Genomic DNA, 25646 nt, shown 5'->3' with positions numbered 1-25646 from the left:
AGCTTTGAGGTCAAGGGACTCATAAAACTCAAAATTAATAGCAGAATTAATGGCAGAAACTTAGACAATATATCAGGATGTGCAGTAATAAAACTATATAATTGAAAAGAATAAGTCATCTGATTACATTAAAATATTTGTAAAAAATATTTGTAAATGGTTGTGCAACTGCACAGATCTTCATGCATTAATTGACACGTTTAAACCAGGACAATAGTTGTACTATAAAAAGAGAGCTTGGGAGAGGAAGCTGTAAAATAAGAAAGCATTTCAGTTATTCAGCTTGAAAGTAGACCTGCATCCAGATATTTATCATTTTATAACTTAATCATAGCAATGATTATTGCTATTATTGAAGTAATTCAATGTATGAACAGTCTTGCAGCTAACAAAGATTCTTCTTCTGTGGCATTGAAACATTCTTATAAATAATATGAATATGGGGAACATAAAAGTGCATTTTGCAGTGCTTTATTCCACAATTCTAATGGACTATGGAATATTTCCCCAATTTTCAGGGCATATGTTTGAAAAAACAAGTCAGTTCTGATTTTGGGGCAAACCAAGGAAAGTAGCCAGGAGCCAACATTATAAACATGTATAAGATAAGATAAAAGGTGAACTTTTTTTATATAGTATCAATAAAATTTGTTGCAGGACCTCTCTGTCTTTGTCACCTATCTTTGATCATCTCCAAAAGACACCACATATCTGACTTTATCTTTCTATAAATTGTACAGACAGCATTTTATGCCTTTCATGGACATAACCTAGTAAGACACATAATTTAAAATGTTGCTCAATATTCAAACATATTGATAGTTCTGTTCAGGTTTTGTTGAAACATTGAACGTGGATGGTAGAAAAAACCTTTGTGGTCTATTGAGTCTGCCTATGTATGTATGTATGTATGTATGTATGTATGTATGTATGCGCGCACACATACACACATATATGCATATTTTTCAACAAATATTCAACAAATGTTGAATTTTACTCTGTCTTTATTCCCAAAATTCATATTGCTTTTACCAATTCACAACAGAACTGTTGTTTTGAAAATGCACCAAAAAAGGGAATTGACTAAGGAATAGAACATTTGTTTAAGAAATAGAACATTTGTTTAAATCTTTATTTGTATAGGATTCAGCTTTATTGGATGCTAATTTGAATCAAACATTTATATTCAAAGCCACAGAGAATAGTTTAGAAATATAATTTAGAGGGGTTTCTAAGCAAACAAATAAATCTACCATATTTTGGATCAACCAGGTCAACAAAGCAATTCAGACTAATTTATGGCAAGCCATTACAAGAAGAAAAAAACAGAATAAAACAAGTATATCCTCACTACTGTACATAAATGGGAAAAGGCTGTGCTATTGAATTTGTGCCCAGTGTTAACAGATATTCCAGCTGAATTGCCAAAATAACTGAAGAAGAATCCCTCATGAACCCTGGAACCACCAGTATTTTACTAAACCTTCTGTATTTCTTTTGCTTATAATCCAATACGGTGCTTTTGGGCATTCTCTTCCGCTGGTTGCCAGAATTTCCTCTTTTTAGCTTAAGAATTCAAATGATAGAATTATTTCTACCTTTTTCATGTATCCATTTTCATTGGATTTAGTAGACACCATAGTCCCGTGATAGTGAACCTATGGCACACGTGCCCAAAGTGGAATGTGAAAACATGTTGCCCGCCACGTGGGGCCTTGCCTGTTTGTCTTTTGGGTTTCTGGTATGCATGCACACGCAACGATCAGCTGTATTTGCGTGCGCAGCAGTGCTGGCCAGCTGATTGTCAGGCACGCATGTGCTCTAGTACGCAGAAGTTTGGCTTTCCCGGAGTGTGGCTCTGACGAATGTGCGTATCACTGCTATAGTCTATCTGCATCTGCTGGAATACTCCTTTTTTCTTGCCTTCTAGAGAACAAGATTGGCAGTCTTCATTGTTTACTTGTATAATGTCAGTACGTTAGAAAATATAACTATAATAACAACATTAATGGCTTCTTAGGTTTACTGGAAAGGAATGAGCCACACATTACATGAGAATGTTATGTTCTCCTAAGTCTCCTAAACTGGATTTCTTCAAGGGCTGGATCAGCATTATAGTTCTCCTCTGTGGGCCAGCCCGGGGGGGGGGGGCAGGACAGACAGCAGATGGGACAGGTGCCTCCTGCAGCACCCTGCCACACCACCCCCTCTTTTGGCCGTCAGAGTATTGCAGGAGCCTGTCTAGGCCAAGAACTGGGCCCCGTTTTGGCCGGCAGAGTTGTCTAGCCCGAAAATTGGGTGTGCCCCATTTTCATTAACAGAGGCGTTGCAGGCCTTTGCTATTTCCAGACTGGCACCGCAGGCCAGATTTAAGCACCCCGCGGGCCGGATTTGGCCTGTGGGCCTTGAGTTTGACACCCCTGTCCTAAGGGTTTGAAAGCACAGTGATAGCTATCACTACTTAATTAAGTAACTGAATTTCCTCCCCCCTTACCCTGCTAATACATGTTTGCTGAAACCTACGATTCTACGGAGGCAAAACTAAGGTTACCTAATTCATATAGAATAAGCTGTTGGGAAAATCAGCAGCAAAATTAGCTTTTTTTAAACGAAGTGAACAATATTTCTTAATAGTTTAACATCATGATTTATATGGAAATGTATCCTATTTATTAGAATACGATTGCAAGAAGTGATACTTTGCTTCATCTTTTACCTTCAGGCTTATCCTCTTTCACTTTTAAGGGATTTTCTTCTTTCTTTTGCTTTGCCTTTATTAGTTCACGTTTCAATTGGCGAACCTCCTTCCGTAGTTCCTCACTGCAAAGAACAATGTTTAGATAAATTCAATTTTCTTTTAAAAAATGAAGTCAGAAGAAAATAGACACAAAATTAATAGTTGACGAATCTGTATTCAGACATGATAATCATAATTTGATTCTGTCAGGTTTGACTGAAGTCAACTGTCTTCAGTCTACACAATTTCAAAAGTTGTATAGGCAGAAACTCTGCTAATATAACAGGAAATTGAACTATTAATTGAAGAAAACATCTTAACTGGACATTATAAAGGGTTTTGAACTTCACTAAGTTCCAGCCAGTAAAATTTTTCAGGAGCTTTTTTTAAACTGAAGCAACCAATGGTAGATTACAATCACCATTAGAATACCTCTTTCATTTTGATCTTTATGAATTGACTATTTAACACATTACTTAAATATAGGATTATCATCAAACATACTAATGAGTATTTCCTAGTGGATACTTGGAAGTAGAATATGTAAACACCTCTTCTAGAAAAACAACCTTGGATTACAGGGTACAATAGCTTCAAAGATTTTTACAAAATGGTCCGGCACTCCAATTCCAAAATTCATTTACAAAAGTAACCAAACTGCAGAAGTAAAATTTCTAGTAATTACCAAGAATACCAAAGGAAAAGGGCACGTCAGCCTTTGTTATCTACCTACCTACCTACCTACCTACCTACCTACCTACCTACCTACCTACCTACCTACCCACCTACCCACCCACCCACCCACCCACCCAACCACCCACCCAACCACCCACCCAACCACCCATCTATCTATCTCTGGAACGCCTTGAGCAATTTTAACCAAACTTGGTACACAGATGACTTGGATTGGATTGGATTGGATTTATTCGATTTGTAAGCCGCCCTATTCCACGAAAGGACTCAGGGCGGCTGAACAAAAGCCAAGGGAAGGGGAACAAATACAGAAAAGTAAGACAAAAACAGGACAATGATACAAACAATTTAAAAAACACAGCAAGCACAGCAAATTCGAGTAGGGGGGGAACTCAACCCCAGGCTTGCTGGGACAGCCAGGTCTTAACCGCAGTCCAGAAGGCCCGAAGGGTGGAGAGGGTCCGAATCTCCATGGGGAGCTCGTTCCAAAGGGCCGGAGCAGCCACAGAGAAGGCCCTCCTCCGAGTGGTCAACAGCCGGCATTGGCCGGCAGATGGAATTTGGAGGAGGCCTAATCTGTGGGATCTAATGGGTCTATGGGAGGTAATTGGCAGGAGGCGGTCTCTCACGTACCCAGGTCCAATACCATGTAGGGCTTTATAAGTGAAGACTAGCACCTTGAAGCGTATCCAGAGACCAATAGATAGCCAGTACAGCTCACGGAGGATAGGTGTAACGTGGGTATACTGAGGCGCACCCACAATCACTCGAGCGGCTGCATTCTGGACAAGCTGAAGTCTCCGAACAGTCTTCAAGGGCTGCCCCATGTAGAGCGCATTGCAGTAGTCCAGTCTTGAGGTCACAAGGGCATGAGTGACTGTTGTAAGATCCTCCCGGTTCAGGTAGGGACGCAATTGGTGCACCAGGCGAACCTGGGCAAATGCCCCCCTGGTCACAGCCGACAAATGGTGATCTAAGGTCAGCTGTGGGTCCAGGAGGACTCCCAAATTGCGAACCCTGTCTGAGGGGCGTATAATTTCACCCCCCAGCCTGAGAGATGGAATACCTAGCCAATTTGTGGGAGGAAAAAACACAAGCCACTCGGTCTTGTCAGGATTGAGAGCCAACTTGTTTACCCCCATCCAGACCCTGACAGCCTCCAGGCACTGGCACATCACTTCAACTGCTTCACTGAGTTGGCATGGGGCGGACAGATACAATTGAGTATCGTCCACATACTGGTGGTACTTTATCCCGTGCCGTCGGATGATCTCTCCCAGCGGCTTCATGTAAATGTTAAACAGGAGGGGGGACAGGACCGACCCCTGCGGCACCCCATAATTAAGGGACCTAGGGGTCGACCTCTGTCCTCCAACCAACACCGAGTGCGACCTGTCCGAGAGGTAGGAGGAGAACCACCGAAAAACGGTGCCTCCCACCCCCACCTCTTGCAACCGCTGCAGCAGGATACCATGGTTGATGGTATCGAAGGCCGCTGAGAGGTCCAGGAGCACCAGAACGGAGGCCCGGCCCCTGTCTCTGGCTCTCCAGAGATCATCGGCCAGTGCGACCAAAGCAGTTTCCGTGCTGTACCAGGCCTGAAACCAGATTGGAAGGCATCTAGATAATCGGTTTCTTCCAAGGACCGCTGGAGCTGAGAGGCCACCACTTTCTCAACAATCTTCCCAACAAAGGGGAGGTTGGAGACTGGACGGTAGTTATTTAAAATGGCTGGATCCAAGGACGGTCTCTTCAGTAGGGGTCTCACCACCGCCTCCTTTAAAGGGGGGGAAAGGACCCTTCCCGGAGAGACACGGTCACTATCGCCTGGATCCAGCCCCGCGTCACCTCCCTGCTGTTCGCAACCAGCCAGGAGGGACACGGGTCCAGTACACATGTGGAGGCACTCACTGCTCCGATGGCCTTGTCCACTTCCTCAGGAGTAACAGACTGTAAATCAATCCAACGATGTCATTCAAGACCCTCCCCCGGTACCTCAGCTGGCTCTGCGCAATTGGAGTCCAGGTTTGCCCGAAGCCGAGCTACTTTATCCCCGAAAAATTGGACGAACTCCTCAGCCTTACCCTGTAGGGGAGTGCCCGTATCCCTCCCTTTAAGGAGGGAGCGGGCTATCCTAAACAAGGCAGCTGGGTGTGACTCAGCGGAAGCTATCAGAGCAGCAATGTGAGTTCTTTTTGACCTCTGAATTGCCCGGAGGTAGGCTCTGATGCAGGATTTTAACAGTGCTTGGTCTGACTCGGACTTACTGGATCTCCAGCGGCGCTCTAGGCGTCTCTTTTGGCGCTTCATCTCCCGGAGTTCCTCAGTAAACCAAGGAGCCCTCCTGGATCCACTGCCTCGGATTGGCCGTAAAGGCGCAATCCGGTTGAGGGCCCCTGCCGCCGCCGAGTTCCAAGCAGCGACCAGAGTGCCAACCGAATCTCAGGCGAGAGTATCAGGTATAACACCAAGCGCCGTCTGAAAGCCCATAGGGTCCATATGGCCCCTGGGGTGGAACCACCTAATCGGTTCCTCCTCCCTACAGTGGGGGATTGGCCTCCGAAAGTCAAGCCTCAGTAGGCAGTGGTCCGACCACGACAGGGGCAAGATCTCAATACCCCTCAGACCAAGATCGCAACTCCACTGCTCCAAGAGAAATACGAGGTCAAGTGTGTGACCCGCCGAGTGGGTCGGATCCCGAATTACTTGGGTCAAGCCCATGGCTGTCATGGAAGCCATGAACTCCTGCGCCCCATCAGAGTGCTCGCCGAGTGAAGGCAAGTTGAAATCCCCCAGCACCATAAGCCTGGGGAACTCAACTGCCAGCTCGGCTACTGACTCAAGGAGCGAGGGGAGAGCTGCTGCGATGCTGTTGGGAGGCAGGTACGTTAGCAGCAAGCCCACTTGACCCCCAGGGTCCAACCTCACCAGCAAGGACTCACACCTGACAAGCTCCAGAGCAGGGATCCTACGAGGAGCTAAAGACTCTCGGATAACCATTGCCACTCCCCCACCCCTTCTCTGGGGTCGTGGCTGGTGAAGCACCTGAAAACCCTCTGGGCACATCTCGGTAAGGGGGACTCCTCCCTCCGGGCCCAGCCAGGTTTCAGTAATACATGCCAGGTCTGCCCCCTCGTCTAAAATTAAGTCCCGGACGAGGGGAGCCTTGTGAACCACAGACCTGGCATTTAGCAACAGCAACCTGAGACCAGGGCCCTGACTACTCGCGCCATCTGGCCTTGGAGTGGGACTAATAGGGCCGGAAGGAGGGATCTCTGTAACATAGCGAACCCTCCTTCCCTGGTAATGGCTCGCCCTAAAGTTCCCGCCATATCTGCCCATCCCAGTTAGGACCGTAATGCTCCAGCCCACTCCCGTGTCCATAGGCCCCCCCACCCTCCCCCAAAGCTATCGACATTTCTGGCAAGCCCTTTGAACCATACATTCTAAGGCTGGGGGTTAAACCAGGACCCCCTAACACTTCTGCAGAGCACTCAGTGTAGGAGGTACCCGGTTATAGTCCCAGCCTTCTCAGACGTACTCACTCATACAAACAAACACTCCCCCATGACAATTTAAAAAACACAAATACAGCTATATGATAAAAAGTGGGTACATAGATACAGCACAATCACATCTCAAGCACTCACCATATGTTAAAATGCACGGAGCACTGCGATAGTGCGCAATCAAACAGTGATGTAAAGATGGAGAGAGAACTGCTCCGCTCCTCTCCCTCCTCTATGTCCCGGAGAGATGTCCACGGCCACCAGACCAAAAGTCGATAGTGTACAGGGCAGTCATACGTGGGAAAGGGTAAGGCATAAAAGTCTAATGTTCACAAGTAGCAACCGTTCAGTCTTACCCCTCTTAGAGTCCAAAAGAAGGTCAGTGGACCATGTGCACAGAAGTCTCTTTCCTGAGATTAAATAAGGTCCATAGTCTGGGGGGCCAAAGTCTGAAACTGGCCTGAGCCGTTCTAGGAGGGGGGGAGAGAGCGCTGATTTTTCCGAAACCAAGTCCTCGCCCTTGCGGCCGCCATCCTCTATCGCTCCTAATCCCAACCCAACCCCAACCCTACTCCTAAACCTAATCACTAAATCTAATCTAATCTAACACTAACCTACACCCTAATCCACACCCAATCTTAGCCCAACACCAAACTTAATCTAATACTAATCTTACATTAACCCGGCCCTAGCCCAGCCCTAACTCTATCTCAAGCCCTGACCCTAGCCCTAAGTCTTGCCATTATCAATCCTTCCCACACCCCCGGGTGCAACCAACCGTTGCCCTCGTAACTATTTCTACACTATATCTAACTATCTACCTATATCTACCTATGCCTATAACTAACTATATCTATCTCTTATCTAACTCTATCTAACTAACCAGAGCAATGGCAGCGGCAGGTGGGCGGGAGAGCGCAGATGTTACAGGCAGGACATCGGACACAGGCCAAGGCAGAGAAGAGTCAAAACAGCTAGGGAGAAGGTAAAAAGGCTTCCCAATAGCTAGGGAGGGAGGCAAAGGAGCAATGTCCGGAGGAGGCTATGATGACACGGAGGCCAGAAGGTGGAAAAAAAGGGGGGTATCCAGGACTCTCGTTTCCTCGGAATCTGGAGCACAAAACAATAATTATGCTGCTCGGGGCGCCATCTTCCTCTCCACCCGAGCACCACACCAGACAGATGAATGGCCAGATCTTTTCCCCAGAGGACCACAGGACAGCAAGGCAGCAGGCAGCAAGGCGAGCAGAATAGAACAGGGGGGGGTGTCTGGGGCGGCTACAGCAGCGGCAGACATAGCCAGCCGTCCAATCCGCCACTCCCCAATCTCAACAAAGTTTCCGATGACTCCTCCTTCTTCACAGCAGAAATTGAGTCCCCAGGCTCACCACGCCGTTCGGATCAGTCAGGCCAGCAGGGGGGAAGGGAGCGCCGAAAGATTTGCAATCACTGCGATTCAGCAGCACGGTGCCGCCATCTTTCCCTTCATGCCGCAATCACTGTTTCAGGCCGCTGCAGTTCCGCTGCTCGGGAGATGGCCACGGGCAGCTACCAGATGAAAAGCCGGGCCTTACGCGATTCCTGGGACCAAGCCCCACCAGGGAGGTTTGCTGAAGGTGTAAAAGGACTCCGGAGGCCCTCGAGATCTTCTATATTTGGCACTGGCTTCTATAGAGTAAGAAGCCAGGCAGCCATCCGAGTCCCGCACATGCGCAGGAGACTTAGTCTCTGGAAAAAATATTATGGGGGTAAGACACCCCTAAAACCCCTTGGGGTGTTTTTTCTGTTAAGATACAGTCTGTTGTGCCTTAAAATGGCTTCTACTGTAATGCTGTAAAATGGCTTCTACTGTGCAGTGCAGTGGAGTTGCCATGGTAACGGCTTTACAGTACTCCACAAGGGCGGCTCCCTCTGGTAAGGGGGAAAATCCAACATTAGAAATTACATTTGGTCTGGACATTTTCCCCTATAAATACCAGGGCAATGCCGGGTTATTGACTTGTATACAAATAAAGATGAACTTTTAGTGACAAATTAAAAAAATAACAGCAATTTTAGGTGGCATATAAATTTAATAAATTATCTTTATCTTCATCCTCACCTGCCATGTTTTTAGTTTCAATTTTATCTATGTTTAATCTATGCAATCCTTTTGTTTTCTTTTACTTTCCAATACTAAGAGTTGTTTCTAGTTCAAAGCTCTCTAAGGTCTCAGTATTTATACATATTGAAATCTGCAAACTAGTCTATGAAATCTCACAAAAAGCAGAATTTAAAGTCAATAAAAAAATCAACAGAAGCTATATAGTGAAGGGATACAGATAGGATGGGGAAGCTGTCCTGTTAACCCCAGGGTATTTTGTTACATACAATAGAGAGGCTTCGGTATTATTGTCTATTCTATGCTGGGATCTTCTAATGGTAAACTAATGACCTCACATCCAGGGATTATCAGTCTGGATAATTCATTCAGAATTTACCACTATAGAGTTAAAGAGCATTACCCAAGAGAAGAGAGCCAAATCTGAAATAATAGATGCATTAAAGGGCATTGTCAGTGCTGTGGGGTTAAGCTAACACAGCACATTCCAGGATTAGCTCTGACTGTAGCTATTTGCTCTAAGTTTTCATAATGGTAATTCAACTTCATTTTAATAAATAAAAGCAACAATGACAAAATGAGACTTAAACAAAAGATTTGCATTTCTTTTCTTATTTGAAACTTATTTGAATACTTATAAGAAGTTATGTTATCCTTAGATGACATCAGTGGCACATTTTATTAATTACCAAAGAGCCAAAATAATAACTTGCAGGAATAAAAATAGCTGTCTAGCTGTCACTAAGCTGTCTAGGCAAAAAAAAAAAAAAAAAGCTGTAGGTCTATGTGTATTTACTAGGGGAATAAGCCAATCTGAACTCAAATGGGATTTTCTTCTGAGTAAGCATGCATGTGACTGCATATACATGATAACATTGCTTTTTCTTTGTGGGTGTGAAATAGCACTGTGGATTTATTGACATAGACTTTAAACCACTCACTTCCCAGCCACAGGAAATCACTGAAATTGCATTTCTCTGAGGAGGTCCCAATATCTCAACAAAATGTCAGCACTCCCAACATTCTTTCTTAGAATGCTGACTGCAACATTTGCATATCTGTAGTGTTCATTTACTCTTATTAAATATTTACAGCACAACTCAAACAGAAAATGGTGATTTTTCAACCCATTCATCTTGCACCAACCTCAAGTACAGGCAAGTCCTCGACTTACAACTACGATGGAGCCCAAAAATTTGCATTGCTCAGTGAGACATTTGTTAAATGAGTTTTGCCCCATTTTGTGACCTTTCTTGCCTCAGTTGTTACATGAATCACTGCAGTTGTTAAGTTAGTAATTCAGTTTTTAAGCGAATCTGTCTTTCCAATTGATTTTCCTTGTCAGAAGGTCGCAAAAGATAATCACATGACCTTGGGACACAGCAATAGTCATAAATATGAGTAAGTTGTAAGTGTCTGAATTTTGATCACATGATCATGGGGATACTGCAAAGGTCGTAACTGTGAAAAATGGTCATAAGTCACTTTTTCAGGGCTATTATAAGTTTGAATTGTCATTAAATGAACTGTTGTAAGTTGAAGTACCTGTATGTTAAGGTGTCATTGATTTAGATTGTAATGTTACTTAGCTGCCTAAATTCTTCCTGAAAATTATTCAAAATTAAAATTGTAGCTATTGACAAGGGTTTTTAAAATTTTACTTTGGGGCAACTTTCTTCATGATTTATCATACAGAACAATTGGTGCAGAACAATTTAAAGTTGCTTGATTTAATCAATTAATCTTTTGAAGCTTGATATTTTCGAGAAACAATAAGAACATTTGGTTATTACTACTTCAAATATACCTTCAATAGGAGTAAAAGTTCATGTTTATTATTAGCTCTACAAACATTTTCTTCTTTTAATTCAATTAAGTAAATATAGATCCTGGGAAGACACATTGGTTGTTAACTGCATAAACAATTAAATCAAATATGTTATTGAATGGGGTGTTGTGAGAGACATCTGTGTCTCTCCGAAAATAAGACAGGGTCTTATCTTCTTTTGACTCCCAACATAAGCACTTGGCCTTATTTTTGGGGAAGTCTTATTATTTTTGAGGTTCAGGAGGCGGAGAACATGGTCACCTCATGGCTGCTGCTGTGTGGAGGGCATATTTTAGTGCATGTGCTCAAAAGCCCAATTGGGCTTATTATCCGGGGAGGTCTTATTTCTGGGGAAACAGGGTATTAACTTATTTCCCCTATCAAAATCATACTTTGTGTACAGGACACTGATTATTAACTCTACAAACACTTTCTTTTAAAAATCATTTAATTAAATGTAGATGTTGGGAAGATGAATATATTGTTAACTGTACAAACACCCCGTTAAGTGTGTTTCTGGGCTGAGAAGTTGGAAGAGAATAATTTCTTAACTATTACCCCATTTCCCCTTTCAAGGACTTACTTTATTTGTATATTCCTACTCCAGTAGCAGAGATGGTAGTCAGGGACTGTTGATTAGAAAAATTAATCTCTGTATTGAGAATGTATAGGTATATCCATAAAAAATTAACATACAGCTCTCAAACATAATGCACAAAACAAATATATCGAATATATCATCCTCGTACAACTATACTTCATTAAAATGCACAAACATTTGAAAAACATAGTCAGGAACCTTCTGAGCATTATATATTTGGTTGTACTTTCCTCGGAATTGTTTCATTATTGGAAATAATAAAGCAAAGTGAATCAAGATTAAGAGGCAAGTATTTTTAGGATAAATGTCATGGAAGAAAAGCTTGGACTTTTATCTTTGTAGACATCAGCACATGCAAAAATTAAAAGCTCTGTGACATAGGTTGGGCTGAAAGAGTCCAATTGGCTCAGAGTTAACCAATAAATAAGGCTGATGGCAAACTGAAAGTTGAATCTCAACAGTACCGTCCAATATCTTAATTACCACACCACCTATTTTAGTGTCTTATTTATTATTTTAATAAAAACTTATCCATTGACAGAGAACATGGCTTTTATCTGGGAGAAAAGTGTAAAGAAGCAGATTATACTGCCAGCTATTTGAGAATATTTTGTTTAAGTGTAAAAAAAGTATTTGAGGTGTATACATGTGTTGATATATTTGTAATATGAGCTGAGGTGGCACAGTGGTTAAATGCAGCACTGCAGGCTACTTCAGCTGACTGCAGTTCTGCTGTTCAAATCTCACCGGCTCAGGGTTGACTCAGCCTTCCATCCTTCCGAGGTGGGTGAAATGAGGACCCGGATTGTTGTTGGGGGCAATATGCTGACTCTGTAAACCGCTTAGAGAGGGCTGAAAGCCCTATGAAGCGGTATATAAGTCTAACTGCTAATATCTATTGTTCACCATATTTTGGATTATTGTAATGAATTGAAGATTAAACCCTTACCATTATCTACAAGAATAACAGTTACCAAATACTTTCCTGATATGCATCCTTTTGTGAATTTTTGCTTATTGTGTATTATTGCATGTTCATTTTTACAAAACAGACACTTATTATTTAAGTGTTTTGGATTATTTGAAAAGTGCTGTTATTGCATATTTTAATGTTTTTTCTTGATACGGCTCATGCAGCAAACATACCAAAACAAAAACAAAAGTATATCCCTCTCCAGGTTTTTCTGAATTTCCAATAACCATACCCAACCGACATGACTAGCAAACAGAGATTGTAGAGCAAAGTCTATGCCATTCCAAAATTAGACTTGTCTCAAAAACGAGATCCCACACATAAATTCTACACTAAAAAGAGCAAAAATATAAACCCAGAAACAGGATTGCTAAGATTTCACATCAAAATCCCTCAAATGTTGCTGAACATTTTACATTACCTACCTACCACACTTAACAAGGTTATGCATTTGGCTGACTTCAGCAGATTGGGGCATGAAACCTCTCCCTAACCCAATCCTCCTAACATTCATAGCTCCAGACTTTATTATCTCTACTAGCTGTCTGCTGACGGAATGTCTTACTCAACAGGTCTCACCTTTGACTAGTTCAGATTCATTGGCACGCTAAGAAGACTTACTTTAGAATTTGAAGAATGTCTTTCTCTTTGCTATTTGGTAAATAAATATTACTTCTTTTTTTCATCATTAAGGGTTTTTTTTACAAATATTAACAAAGATTCAGAATGATCCTTGGAGGCAAGTCTTCTTTCTACTGAAATTAGGAAGCCAATGTAAAAACAAAGTAATATAAATTACTTTTGCAGGTGTTATCTACTAATGATACCTGTAATCTGATTGCTGATTTATTTATCTTGTAATTGTATAGAATACACAGTTTTTCCAAAATCAATCTATATGTCTCTAAAACAAAAGCTTTTAGTTCCATAAGGGAAATTATTCAACAACTGTGACTGAAAGGGGAAAGAAATTCCTATTAAAAAAAACAAAATAAAACTCTGAAACCAATCTGTGTGAGAATTACCGTATTTTTCAGAGTATAAGACGCACCAGAGTATAAGACGCATCAAGGTTTTAAGAGGCAAATTAAAAAAAAAGTTTTTGCACTCTGCAAACCTACCAAAAACGGCCGTTTTTTTTGTGAAAATGGGCCCATTTATTTTCAAAAAAAGGGCATGAATAACCCTTAGGAGGCTTGTAGAGTGTTCCTGGGGGAATAGGAGGGGGCCAAAAATGAGCAAAAAACAGCCCGTTTTTCGCCAAAAAAAAAAGAGCATTAGCAAGCTTATAGAGTGCTCCTGGGGGCTGGGAGGGCAAATTTGAGGGAAAAACAGCCACTTTTTGCTCATTTCTGCCCTCCCCAGCCCCCCGGAGCTCTTTGAAAGCCTCCATAAGGCTATGCACAACCATTTTTGTGAAGGAGCGGGGTTTCAGGAGGCAAAAAATTCTGTATTCAGTGTATAAGATGCACCCAGATTTTCAGCCTCTTTTTTGAGGGAAAAAGGTGCATCTTATTCTCCGAAAAATACGGTATAACTTAGTACAAAAAAATCCAACTGAATGATTGAAAAAATGGAAAATAAAAATATTTTCAAGGAACCTTTCATGTAACTTTCTTCCTTAAAATATGAGAATCAATAAACTATGCAAAATGAAGACTGAAAAACTGCCAACTATTCTCTCCATCCAAGGTTGCTGCAGAAAGGCAGTTCCCATTTCAGCTACCTGAGTCTCCCCTTTCACTATTAAACAAAGTTCCTGTTTGGGTTATGTTAATATTAGACTCTCATGATGTAAAAACACTCCTAATATTAATAGTGTGGGGTGGATTAGTCACCAGACATTACAATTTACAGGCTGTACTTTGCAGACTGAAGTCACTTCCATTAAGGATAAAAACTTTCTTGTTAGGATACAGAGCCGACAAGGACTTAATGATTCAAAAACAGGTTTCAGTTGCTTAGGAAGGAACAAGATATTAACATGCCATGAGATGCTGGATATGCATTTGTGGGAGACTAAATACAATTAATGAAGGCTACATTCTGAAGCAAAATTGATGTAACTTGCTTGAGACATTCAGACAGCCTAGCTGCCAACACTGGTTTTCAACATTCATAAGTTGTGGATATGCAACTTAAAAGATATGCTAAAGAAATAGTTCACTCACTGCCACTGTCTTTTCAACTGCATATTGGATATTACATGTGTAGCTTTTATGCTCGAGCAAGTTAACATTCTAGAAGTTCATTAGGTGTTATCTGTATTACTGTTTTACTACTATCATGTCTTGAAATGAAATGAAATGCCATGTCTTCAAAAAGCATGTTACAGTAATGCCTATACTAATGGTGTGCAAACAGTATAATACACACACCCAATTACTCAATGTTTTCTCCAAGCAGAAAAAGCTATTGTCAGGATGGAAAATCCCCACTCCAGAAAGGAAGAATACTCTTGTGGTTGTAACTTCCTTTACATCTGTCAAATAGCCCTGATTTCTATTCTGCGGGTGTTGCATCCTTTTATTTACACTTCATTTAAAATAAATAAGCCATTTATTGCTGTGTTTACAAAATGTTGAGCAGTTACTTCTAAATAATGATCCTGCAAGATGAGCAGCATATAAATTTGATAAATAAATAATTCCACTTCCTAGAGTTAAGATGAGTAGAATACATTAAAACATTCATGTTTCATTCAAATAGTTTCAGGTGTTAATATTGTGAATCTAGGTAGGCATATGACTGCCATCAGGAGTGGTATACACTTACCATCCCTACCAGTTTGCAAATGTGAGAATGTGCACTCATGTGCGCTTGCTTCGCTCATGCGCACTTCACTCACATGTGCTGCATCCGTGCATGCACTCAGCCTTCCTTGCATGGGTTCAGCCTTCCGCACATGCGCTTGGTTAAAAAAAGGGCCTAAATGGGATGCCATAGAACCAAGGTAGATGGGCGGGGCCACTCGTGATTTCCGCTATCAGTTCGAGAGAACCAGTCCGACCCGGCAGAATACCATCTCTGATTGCCATGGGTTTGGTGTCCTTGTGGAATATTACATGCTGATCTCAAATATTCTTGGGCCACTTTTTCAAAAAGCCAACTTTTAAGAGAGCTATAGCAGAAATAAAAATAAATTAGGACTGTGTGCAGTTATTGCACACAGTCTTAATTTATTGCCATTTTGTTCTTAAATCAAGAATTGATTTTTCACTGCTTGCAACAAAGGCTAATGAGATCAGAAAAACTTTTGTGACACAATAGCCTTCTTCCTAAACCTATATTGAATGCCGGTTCTCTAACATTGGATGAGGGAACCTAGTGCCTAATATTTTGTCTCAAGTCATTATTCTTCTAACTTGCATGGCAAATAATAAAGGAATGCAAGAGCCCAGGACTTCTAGAGGACACCAATTTGCTCTTCACGATCTTACACAATCAGTTTACAATCAAACATAGCTCCTATTCAAAGAATATTTTGTATTGATGAAAGGATCTTTAATTTCACCATTCTAAATTTGTGTGCAGGTTTTTAAAATGCCCAATAGTTGTTTTTTTTTAAAAAGCATTGTGATTATTCCTCCAGCAATGATGGCTTTAAATAATAATTGTTGTCTAGTTTTCTGAAGTAATATTGCAACTATTTCTAGAACTCCAATCCTTCTGATTTTTTCCTGTTTTTTCAGGCTGCAGGAGGGAAGAGAAGTCTTATACCTCCAGCACAATACTGCAGACTACTTTTCAAAACTGTTCAAATTTCAAAAAATGCCTTGCTGGGAGCTATTTCATGGATTGGAAGCCATTTGGCAAGACAAAGCCCTAAACCTTGCAGTATGTGAAATTAGTTGCGCAGTTCGTTCCATGGAATAGATTCTCTTTTTATCCTTAAAAGATGATCCAAACATTTTAAAATAAATATATAATAAGCTAGCAAGCATTCTTGAAAAAAAAATTAAAATATCAACTTAATTTCCAGCAGTATATGAATCTATACAATAAAGAGCTTCTCCTTGGTACATGGTTAGAACACTTGCTATTAGCTTTTGCCTGCTGTTTCCCAACATCTGACAAGAATTTACAACAGATGGAAATGATTCTATGTTGAACAGCACACCCTTCATGTTCTCCAGTCTGCAGACTTAATAACAAACATACCAAATCTGCTTAAACAATAGCCTTGGAAAGGGTAGATGGGTATAGGCTGAGCCTTTTTGTGGGCCTGCAATAATGGAAAAGACACTAGATCTTCACTGCTGCCATGAACATCATGGTTTTATGTCAACCCACATTAGAGTCTAATTCCAGATATTCTGCACTATGAGGCACAAAAAAGGGGGTTAGGCACCCATCTTTTCCTCTACTTTATCCAATTTGAAGTAGTGCAATGAAAGATTTTTTCCCCACAACATAATGTTAGAAATAATAGCAGAAAGATAGTGGTAACCTGACATAGAAGATAAAACAAATGTTAATCAAAAGATAGTTACATGTATATCAACAAGGAAATTATTCCATAGCATGGGTGTCAAACTTGCCACGTCACCTTGCTGTCACGTGATGTATTGTGACATTTTTTCCCTTTGTGGAGCTGGGGTGGGAGTGGTTACGTGTGATGCATCTGGCCCACGGCCCACCAGTTTGACACCCCTGTCTATAGCAAAAATGCACAATCAATCACTACCAAATACATGCAAATACTTAAAAGGAGCTTTTTTTGATTCTCAAATCAACCAAGTCATTTAAAAAATGGTAGAGCAATAACATTTGGCTTATTCATAGAAAAAGCCATTTTCATACACACAGCAGTTCTATTACAAAAGTCACTGGCTAGTCTGAGCTAATCACTATTTTTCAGCTCAATATCCATTAATCAGACAAAAAAAAAGGAGTAAAATCATGACCTCAGGTCCGACACTTTTAAATGTCATCTACCAAATACGTGTTGGAACTGTTCTGCATCTTTTGGTATCTGGTATTAAGCAAGAAAGGCCAAATTAATCATTTGGGAGGTACACTAGACAGAGTGGTATGAACACTGTTATTTAAAAAGTTCATTTTTTCCCTTGTTACTGGGGGGAAGTAAATAAGTTTTCTCATTTATCCTTCTTAAATCAATTTTAGGAATGCCACCAAGTTTTGTGTGTTTCTTTTCTCAAAAACAGGAAAAAACTATGGCCACTGAAATTTAGAAGTCAGACTCTAGGATCTGCAAGACCACAGGGCTACAGATAGTCTGTATCTGATTTATTATAAGTGCTGACTGTGCTTAATATGCTAAGCATGTAATTATTTATTAGATTTATTCTTCCTTTTCTCCAAGAGTTCAGTGTGGAATACACAGCAGAATTGTGCAAAAATTTCAAATTCAAAATGTTTCAACATGAAAATGGGTGTTCTAACCTTGCATGAAGTGTTCTGATCTTATTAGAAGCATTCCAAGTGCAAAATAACTGGGATTTGTCTTCTAAAACTTAGCTGGATTCATATATCACATCAAGCTATAACACAATGTTTGGGTTTAGCTAACCTTGTTGCGTGAACTTAGTCTTTGTCATTTATTTTAAAAACCATGGCTTTTTATGACACATGCATTATTACTGAAGACAAGTTCTTGTATTACTCCCCAGTTCTCAAAGTTGGAATATGGGAGTTGGAGGAAGAACACTTTGTGCTATTTTACCACTCAAGTTGCAAAGATCATAGAGCTACCCAAGTAACCAACTTTCTTTCAAAGTATCAAGAACTAGATGTCATGTTCTTCATTCTCACTGACCTGATATTTGATTTCTCCCCAGAACCTCTAAGAATGTGAAAAACAAGCATGGTGCTCATTCGCTTTCCCTTCTAAAAGCAATGTCTGTCATTACTACCTTCTCCTGTCCTTTATCCTGTATTTAATCACAACTGTCATATAGGTATCCAACAGGTCACCACATTGTTGGCAATTATGTAAAGCAAAGAGACAGAAAAATTCAAAGTTGTCTAACCCACCATCATGGAATTGTCCCTATTCTATGGTCCTCCTTAGTGAATGGCTCACTGCATCTTAGATCTTTAACTTACAGAGGCTTCAAACAGAACACACATTTTTCTCTTCTATGAAAATATGACAATAAAAGCAACCCTAAAATAATTAAAATAGAGTGCAGGTATAAATTAGTTGAATGAACCACTCAGTTTCAATGCAAAGCCATCCTCAAGAGCAAGTTCATGAAATAATCTACACAATTTATTTGTTTTAATGGCAATTCTTCACAAAATATAGAAGTCAGTAGATAGAAGAGGGGTAAAGCTAAATTGCAAAGTAAAGCTTAATCTATGTAACATGTCTTCCCCCTGTTACAAATCAGTTAATATTATTTTCTCCAGAAATGCTGAACCACATTATTTTCCTGCATTTAATTAAAAACAAGAAAGAATTCATTTTCAGAAAAGAAAACAATGTCAGGCACAGTGGCAAGAAAGAAGGGAAAATAAAATCTTTATCACTTTATTAATATAACATGTCTTAATTGCAGTTTTTCAACTGTTAGATGCATGATAACCATTTTTATACATTGGCAAACCTATTTCCATTGTTTTTCTGATTGCCTGGTCATATATTACACAGGTAAATGGCCAAGCCTGGGCCTGATGCCCAGAGGTTTTGAAGAATCGCACTGTGAAACAATCCAGCCTTTGTTGAATGCAGCAGTCTGCTAGCAGAATTCTTCAAAATGAAATCATTCTGTTGGTTTACCAAACTTGTTAGAGTCGTGCTGAACTTCAACAAAATAAATTCTTTTGGGGGCAGACTAAATAAGAGTTACGTAAAATGGTTTTCGTTTCATATCAAGATTGACTTGTAGTATTTTAGTCAGCCGCAGAGAACCAGACAGGAGCATTTATTCTCAGAGGTATGCTAAATCACATGGCTAATCATTTCTTGTGGTTTTATTTTGTTCTCTCAAATGTTGCTTCTCTGTATTCAACACTATAACTTAACACTGAAGAGTGAAAGTTAAACGTATTTTTGAACATCTTGCCCACCCACTCCAAACTTTATAGAAGGTCAATAGCAATAGCACTTATATACCACTTCACAGAGCTTTACAGCCCTATCTAAGCTGTTTAAGGAGACAGCATATTGCCCCCAACAATCTGGATCCTCATTTTACCAACCTCAAAAGGATGGAAGGCTGAGTCAACCTTGAGCCACTCAGAATCAAACTCCTGGAGTGAGCAGGGAGTTAGCCCTGCAGTACTGCATTCTAACCATTGCACTACCATGGCTCAATCGGATACACCTGTTCTCTATACACCTTCTAAAGTTCAGTTATGTACTGTATATCTGTCCTGCAACAACATTAATAATAAAATTAATGCCAAAGTCTTGTTAAGCATATCTCCAAGTATATGCAGAATCAGTGGTGGGATTCAAATTGTTTTACTACCGATTGTGTGGATTTGGCTTGGTGGGCGTGGCATGGCTTGGTGGGCGTGACAGGGGAAAGATACTGTAAAATCTCGATTCCCTCCCCATTCCAGGGGAAGGTTACTTCAAAATCCCCATTTCCTCCCAATCAGCTGGGACTTGGGAGGCAGAGAATAGATGGGGGCGGGCCCAGTCAATAACAGTAGCAATAACAGTAGACTTATATACCGCTTCATAGGCCTTTCAGGCCTCTCTAAGCGGTTTACAGAGTCAGCATATTGCCCCCAACAACAATCCGGGTCCTCATTTTACCCACCTCGGAAGGATGGAAGGCTGAGTCAACCCTGAGCCGGTGAGATTTGAACCGCTGAACTGCTGATCTAGCAGTCAGCCTGCAGTGCTGCATTTAACCACTGTGCCACCTTGGCTCATTTTGGTAGATGGTATTTACCAGTTCTCCAAACTACTTAAAATTTCCGCTACCAGTTCTCCAGAACTGGTCAGAACCTGCTGAATGCCACCTCTGTGCAGAATGCATTGGCCACAACCATGAATAGCTGCAAACTCGCCTCACTTACCTACTATTCCGAAGTAGAGTTTCCTTTTGAGGAACATAGTAAAGCTTCCATTAAGATCAAACATCCTCTTGGAAATGAAGCACTACTCACATTTCAACAGCATTAAAAAGATAGACCCTATCCTTTTTTCCTTTCTATAATTAATTACGTTTGTCTGGAGAAAATAATTTATCTAAAGCAGGAGTCTCCAAACTTGGCAACTTTAAGACTTGTGAACTTCAACTCCCAGAATTCCCTAGACAGTATGTTGTATTTGTTATCTATGTATGTTGTATTTAGTGTTTATTTGGGATTTACAACATTGGGATTTATAATATTTTTATAAAATGGAAGATTTCTGTGGGAACTATTTTTCCTGGAAATATGGGCCACATTTCATGGGCTCTTCTGTACCATTTTCTATTTTCTTTCTCCATTAAAATAAAGATGACCAAAGAACTAAGGGAAGAAAGTTTTAGACTGTATTTTAGGTTCTATCTTTTATTTCTGTCCAACCTATCATGTATGTGCACAGAGGCCATTATTCTATGCATGTGTGCGTACATCGTGAAGGTGAAGAAAAGGGGGAAATAGAACATGAATAAGCAGTTCAATCAGACGAACATATAGGCCAGGGGTGTCAACTCAAGGCCTGCAGGCCGCATCTGACTCACGATGTTGTCGGATCCAGCCCGTGGGCCCATCCTGGTTTACCCAATGAGAAGAGGAAAGCTCAGGCTAATATAGCTTTGGCCCCAGTCTACCCAATGCGAAGAGGAAACATGGCAGCAGTTTAGGGAGTGGCGTCAAGCTGGTAATGCTCACCCAGTTGGCCACATGCACCCGATCGGCCACGCCTGCTCGATACCCCATCCCCCGAAGTCAACCACAGCCCTGATGCGGCCCTCAATAAAATTGAGTTTGAAATCCCTGATATAGACACATCAGTCATATAAATGCTAAATACAGAGCGGGAAGGAAAGGAATAGGTTTGAAGGTTTATTTTATTTATATGCCGCCCTATTATCTGAGGGACTCAGGGCGGCTCACAAACCCAAGGGGGGGGGAAAGGTAAACACGAAGAAACTACAACAGAAAAGGTACAGGGGAATTTAAAAGACAATCAACAGTCACACGATTTGAGAAGGGAAGGGAACTCATCAACCCCAGGCCTGCCGGCACAGCCAGGTTTTAACGGCTTTTCGGAAAGCCTGGAGAGAGGTGAGGGTCCGAATCTCTGCAGGGAGTTCGTTCCAAAGGGCCGGAGCAGCCACAGAGAAGGCCCTTCCCCGGGTAGTAGCCAGATGACATTGGCCAGTAGATGGAACCCAGAGGAGGCCTAATCTGTGGGATCTAATGGGCCTTTGGGAGGTAATTGGCAGCAGGCAGTCTCTCAAGTACCCAGGTCTAATACCATGAAGGGCTTTATTTATTTATTTTTAGTCATTTTATTAAGACTTATAGGCCGCCCTTCTCCCTGAGGGGACTCAGGGCGGCTTACAATCATAAGGGAAGGGTGTGCAGCAACAAGGGACAAACAATAAGTGACCAAAAATAAAATAGTAAAACCACAACATGCATTCAACAGTCAGCACTTGGGCGGGTAAATTGGAACCTATCCCCAGGCCTGCTGGGAGAGCCAGGTCTTGAGGGCTGTGCGGAAGGTCTGGGTGGTGGTGAGGGTACAAATCTCAACGGGGAGATCGTTCCACAGGGTCGGAGCTGCAACAGAAAAGGCTCTCCTCCGTGTAGTCGCCAGTCGACATTGACTGGCGGATGGGATCCGGAGGAGGCCCAGCCTATGTGATCTAATCGGTCGGAGGGAGGTAATCGGCAGAAGGCGGTCTCTCAAGTATCCAGATCCACTACCATGGAGTGCTTTAAAGGTGGTCATCAGTACCCTGAAGCGCACCCGGAGACCGACAGGTAGCCAGTGCAGCTCGCGGAGGATGGGTGTAATGTGGGCGAACCGTGGTGAGCCCACTATCACTCGCGCGGCTGCATTCTGGACTAACTGCAGTCTCCGGATGCTCTTCAAGGGCAACCCCATGTAGAGCCCATTGCAGTATTCCAGCCTAGAGATCACAAGGGCTCGAGTGACTGTTGCGAGAGCCTCCCGGTTCAGGTAGGGCCGCAACTGTCGGACCAGGCGAACCTGGGCAAATGCCCCCCTGGTCACAGCCGACAGCTGATGGTCGAAAGTCAGCTGTGAATCCAGGAGGACTCCTAGATTATGGACCCTATCTGAGGGGTATAAAATTTGACCCCCCAGCCTGAGTGTTGGAATGTCAGCCAAATTATTGGGAGGGAAGCACAACAGCCACTCGGTCTTGTCCGGGTTGAGTACCAGTTTGTTAGCGCTCATCCAGCTCTTAACGGCCTCAAGGCCCTGGTTCATCACGTCCACCGCTTCATTGAGTTGGCACGGGGCGGACAGATACAATTGTGTATCGTCCGCGTATTGGTGGTATTTTATCCCGTGCCTCCGAATGATCTCGCCCAGCGGTTTCATGTATATGTTAAATAGTAGGGTAACCAGTGCAGCTCGCGGAGGATAGGTGTAACGTGGGTGTACCGAGGTGCACCCACAATCGCTCGCGCGGCTGCATTCTGGATGAGCTGAAGTCTCTGAATGCTCTTCAAGGGCTGCCCCATGTATAGAATAACAAGAGAAACAAATACACAAATGTCAAAAGCATTGTTCAAATGCTCAACTAAAATTATTGCTGCAAAATCCAATCAGGGTTGGTCACCAGGACAAGAGCTTTAGTCTTCCAAACTTTCAGACTCGTGCTGAAGCCCATCCTCAGACATTTCTCTCCTGAGTACAAACTCTCCATATGTACATTCTGGTAAAGAGACGTTCCCTAGGGATGGGCTCCAGCACAAGTCCAAAAGTTCGGAAGAATAAACCTCTGGTCCTGGTGACCAATCCAGATTGGATCCTGCAACATTATCCCAGGACATGTATATTTGCCTTCATTTTTGGCATTATTGTAACTGGAAATAACAATTAATTGCTACCCAATTTCTTATTGAAAATATAACCCACAACAATACTTGAGCAACATTTTCTTATAATTCTTTAACAGTGATTTCTCAAAGACGTCAAACACCGATACTCTATGTTAAGATTCAATACATTAGCAATCAGTGATATTATCTTCTAAGACTGTTTTCTAAATTTCACAAGGAACAATCCATTTCCTTATTTCTTTGATATTTTCAAAATGCTTTCCAGAATCAATGAGAAAAAGAAACAACAAGAAGCCTTCTATATTAATGATTAGATTCAAAACAGTTAAGTACTCATGCACTGCAAATCATAAGAGGAAATTTTCAGCACAATTTCTAGCACAATGTTTTGCCTAGTAGTTGAGATATCGTTCAAAATTTAACATAGGACTTCTGAAGTTAATGCAAAAAATATTATCATGGTATTTTAAATACAGAAATGGAACAGTCAGAAATTCATAATATAGTTTGTTACTAGAAATTTGTATATGCAAGTTACGGTTTTTTTCTGGCAATTTATAATAACTAAATATAGCAGAAAAAAGTTAAATGAAGCCAATATAATGAAACACAAAAATCTCAAGAACAGTTCCAAAAATTAGCAGCTCAAATACCAGAAAATCAGGTCCAACACATATTTTCCTAGAAGAAAGCTGCACATACTGGCACTTCGAAGTAACAATGCACAGAATTGTATTTAAACAAAACAGTTAAGAAAAAAAGAATCCAAAATTACAATCCTATTCAAGTTCACTGCTATTGTTGAATTTATAATTTACTGCTCCAAGAGATGCTAAATAATACATATGAGTCTATTCCCTTCCAGATCTATCCTTCATACATAACTATATAACTCTGTTAGATATATATTTAGTGTCTGGTCCAAGGCATGAACTTCATGGCTAACAGGTATTTGAACCTGAATTCCAACAGTCTTGTCCTAATGCGCTAATATCCCAGTACATATTCTTTCATTCCTTCAATCACAATATGCAAATTATTGGAGTGTGAAATGTTGGATCATAATATTGAAACAATCAAACCGGTTGCTAAGTGCCTGAAATGTAATTGCGTGGTGTGGCAGAGGGAGTTGTAACTTCAAGGATGGGTCATAAGTAACTTTTTAAAAATCTGTTGTAACGTTAAATGTAAGTCAAGGACTACCTTATAATCTATGTCTTCATATAGTCAGTGGATCCAGAAATGGTCTCCTGACCATCGAGAATTGTTCCAATTTCTCCCAAAGTATCCCTCTGAGCCACTAAATCAAAAATGGTCTGCAAAGATTATAGTGTATATCCTTCTGCAGAAGAAGACATCATTTTTCAATCAGGTGAAGTCAAATTAGTCCTTGGTCAAGTAATTTTAAAAAAGAAAATAGATGACCATCATTTCTAAAATATTTTAGATGGGCTCACATGTTTTCACACTTTTGCAGGCTCTGAGTGACCTGGGGCTTTTAACAGAGAGCAAGAGTAAACAAATATACAACACACCCACACCCACATATATTTCCACATGAGAAAGTTATAGATTATCACCACTTTGAACTTCATGTACTCTGGAAATTTCACAGATTCATACACATCCAACAACAAAGTCTAGAAATCAAACAATCTTTTTATGAGGTAAATGAAAAGCAGTTTTTCTCCAGGGAATCTCAGCAGCCTTTTAAGAGCTGAAATGAAATGCCAGTTTAATTAAAAATTGGGAAGAAATGTGTACAAATAAGCTGGCACTGTTTACATTCCAAAAGGTTCTGGAGACAATTCTATTGACACCTTATAGATAATCAATCTAGGACCGGGATGGCAAACCTATGGCACGCGTGCCACAGGTGGCACACAGAGCGATTTGTCAGGGCACGCAAGGCATTGCCCTGTCAGCTGGCCAGTGCCCATGCACGCGCTGGCCAGCTGAGTTCAGCCTTTTTAAAAGCCATTTTTCGCCCTTCCCAGGCTCCAGAGCCCCCCGCAACCCCAGAACCCCCCCCCCGGAGGCTTCAGGAGCTCCCCTAAAAACGGCCTTATGAGCAAACCGGAAATCACTTCCGGTTTGCTCGTAGGGTCAGTTTAAGCCCTCCGGAGGTTTCAGGGAAGCATCCTAGAGGTCCCTGAAGCCTCTGAAGGGCCTCCGTGGGGACTGTTTTCACCCTCCCCAGGCTCCTATAAAGCCGCTGGAGCCTGGGGAGGCCGAAAAAAGCATGCAAAAA

General features: G+C 41.4%; 1 protein-coding gene across 1 annotated transcript in view; it reads right to left on the bottom strand.

Moving 5' to 3' along the window:
- Positions 1 to 25646, bottom strand: part of CWC27 (CWC27 spliceosome associated cyclophilin) — a 113300-nt gene that overhangs the window by 37487 nt on the left and 50167 nt on the right. Inside the window, exon 11 of the mRNA XM_087715561.1 lies at positions 2717 to 2820. Within this exon, the coding sequence (XP_087571687.1) occupies positions 2717 to 2820 (104 nt within the window). The remainder of the gene's footprint in view (positions 1 to 2716; positions 2821 to 25646) is intronic.

This window comes from Thamnophis sirtalis, unplaced genomic scaffold, assembly GCF_051295495.1.
Source record: "Thamnophis sirtalis isolate CommonGarterSnake01/CBP01778 unplaced genomic scaffold, rThaSir2_p1.2 scaffold_5, whole genome shotgun sequence".
Classification (NCBI taxonomy): Eukaryota; Metazoa; Chordata; class Lepidosauria; order Squamata; family Natricidae; genus Thamnophis; species Thamnophis sirtalis.
Note: the sequence above shows the minus strand (reverse complement) of the source record. Positions and strands in the feature narration are given on the sequence as shown.